This window comes from Helianthus annuus, chromosome 4 (genome assembly GCF_002127325.2).
Source record: "Helianthus annuus cultivar XRQ/B chromosome 4, HanXRQr2.0-SUNRISE, whole genome shotgun sequence".
Classification (NCBI taxonomy): domain Eukaryota; kingdom Viridiplantae; phylum Streptophyta; class Magnoliopsida; order Asterales; family Asteraceae; genus Helianthus; species Helianthus annuus.
The window spans coordinates 32,806,947-32,808,724 of NC_035436.2; the positions used below are offsets into that span (position 1 = coordinate 32,806,947).

General features: G+C 38.4%; 1 protein-coding gene across 1 annotated transcript; it reads right to left on the minus strand.

The window, feature by feature from the left end:
• Window positions 1-600: 600 nt before the first annotated feature.
• On the minus strand, window positions 601-1,493 carry LOC110933144 (cytochrome P450 81Q32). Its single transcript, XM_022176381.2, is given in 2 exon segments — window positions 601-842; window positions 845-1,493. Coding segments are annotated over 2 exon segments (891 nt in total).
• Between the last annotated feature and the right edge of the window lie 285 nt (window positions 1,494-1,778).

Consider the following 1,778-nt stretch of genomic DNA (forward strand, 5'->3'; position numbering starts at 1 on the left):
AAACGATTTCTTATTGTTTGCATTTATTGTGTTAAGTTATCTCACTAATACATAACTATCACAAAGCAACATAAAATGCATAACATTTTTTGTGTGAGTCAAAGGGAAGTTGGGCCATTATGAAAACACTTTTTTATTTTGCCTGTAGAACGTTTCAAAATAATCATTTGGAGCCGAAGATATGATTGCCCCAATTGATTCAATAGAAACAAAAAAAAAAAAATACATTCACCAAACAATTTAAATGACCCATTATTTTTAACTTATTTTTGTAAACTTCCTGCACTAAAGGCATTTCAAAATAATAACAAATCGAACAAACTTTCCTCATGCCGTTACCCCATGTAAAAAGTTAATAATTCTACGTGAAACCTTTAAACACACATGGACGCCAATTTGGAATATTATTCAAACCGAATAAAAAATATTTGTTAGTAAGGGAAACAATCCACTCATTAGTTTATAAGTATTACTTATGTATTATTTTTTAATTCAAACATAAATTTTTCTACCCGCGATGTTCGCGGGTGATAGCCTAGTAACGTTATAAACAGATGAAGAATTCAACCTGAGTGCTCTTATTTGATCAAATATCAAAGATTAGAGAAGAGATCTTACCTGGACAAAGTTTCGAATCATTTGATCAGTGTAGTATTCAGGATCAGATTCTTGTAGCGATAACAACACTTCAATCGTCGTCTTCTTCTTCGTGTTCTTCGTCTCCCCTTTTGATCTTCTAAGTTGCTCGATCAACCCTTGAAAGAACCGATCCCTCTTTTCTTGCAACGCAACCAACTTTTTCTCCAACCCTTTCCCGCCCAACCAACTCAAGATCGGTACGGGGCAATGTTAGCAGCACTGGCGAGCAAAACCGTCTCGTCCATTATCTTCCTGAACCGCGTCCCTTCCTCCTCCGTGGCTGCAATATCTCCACCGAAATACCTCTTTCCAGAAATCATCCTCATCATCACATTCAAAGTCAGTTCATAGAAAACTGTCTTCATATTCACTGGATTAGAGTCGGACATCAGTTTACGGATCATAAGCCTGCATTCATCAACACGTATGTCGTGGAACTCGTTGAGACGACGAGTTGATAAGATCTCGAGTGAAGCAATGCGGCAGAGGTTGCGCCAGTTTTCGCCATAGGAAGACCATATGAGAGTAGTGTAGTTGTTGCCAATGATCTTACCGAATAACATGTGAGGGCGGTTTGCAAAGATGATGTCGTTTTTGGTGAAGCATTCTTCGGTGGCTGAAGGGGAGGAAACGAGGAGGACGCGGCGAAATCCGAGCTGGAGGAGGAGGACGGGGCCGTATTTGGCGGAGATTTTGGCAAGGGTTCTGTGGAGTGGTGGTTTCAAGAGGTAGAGATGGCCGATTATCGGGAGGACTGGGAAGACAGTTGGCGGGAGGTTGGCGGATTTGCGACGGAAGAGATATGAAGCTAGAAGGAGGAGGAGGAGGGAGATGTATAGATATGGAACCTCCATTTTTGAAGCTATTTGGTGCTTGTGTTAATGATGGATTTTCTTTATATAGAAGAAAAAGAAGTTTTGTTTTGTTTTCGTATTCTTCAGACATTTTCTTGTTTTAAAATCTGATACAAGAGTTATTATTATTTGTATATTGTTATAATCTGTCTGAAGTTTATTGAAATTTTGTTTGTTTCGTGCAGCGAATATAGATACAACCGAAGTATTGTACCCAATTCCATACTAATAAATTGATAAAACCCGATTAATAATCATAACATACACATATCGTTATTATGGGAA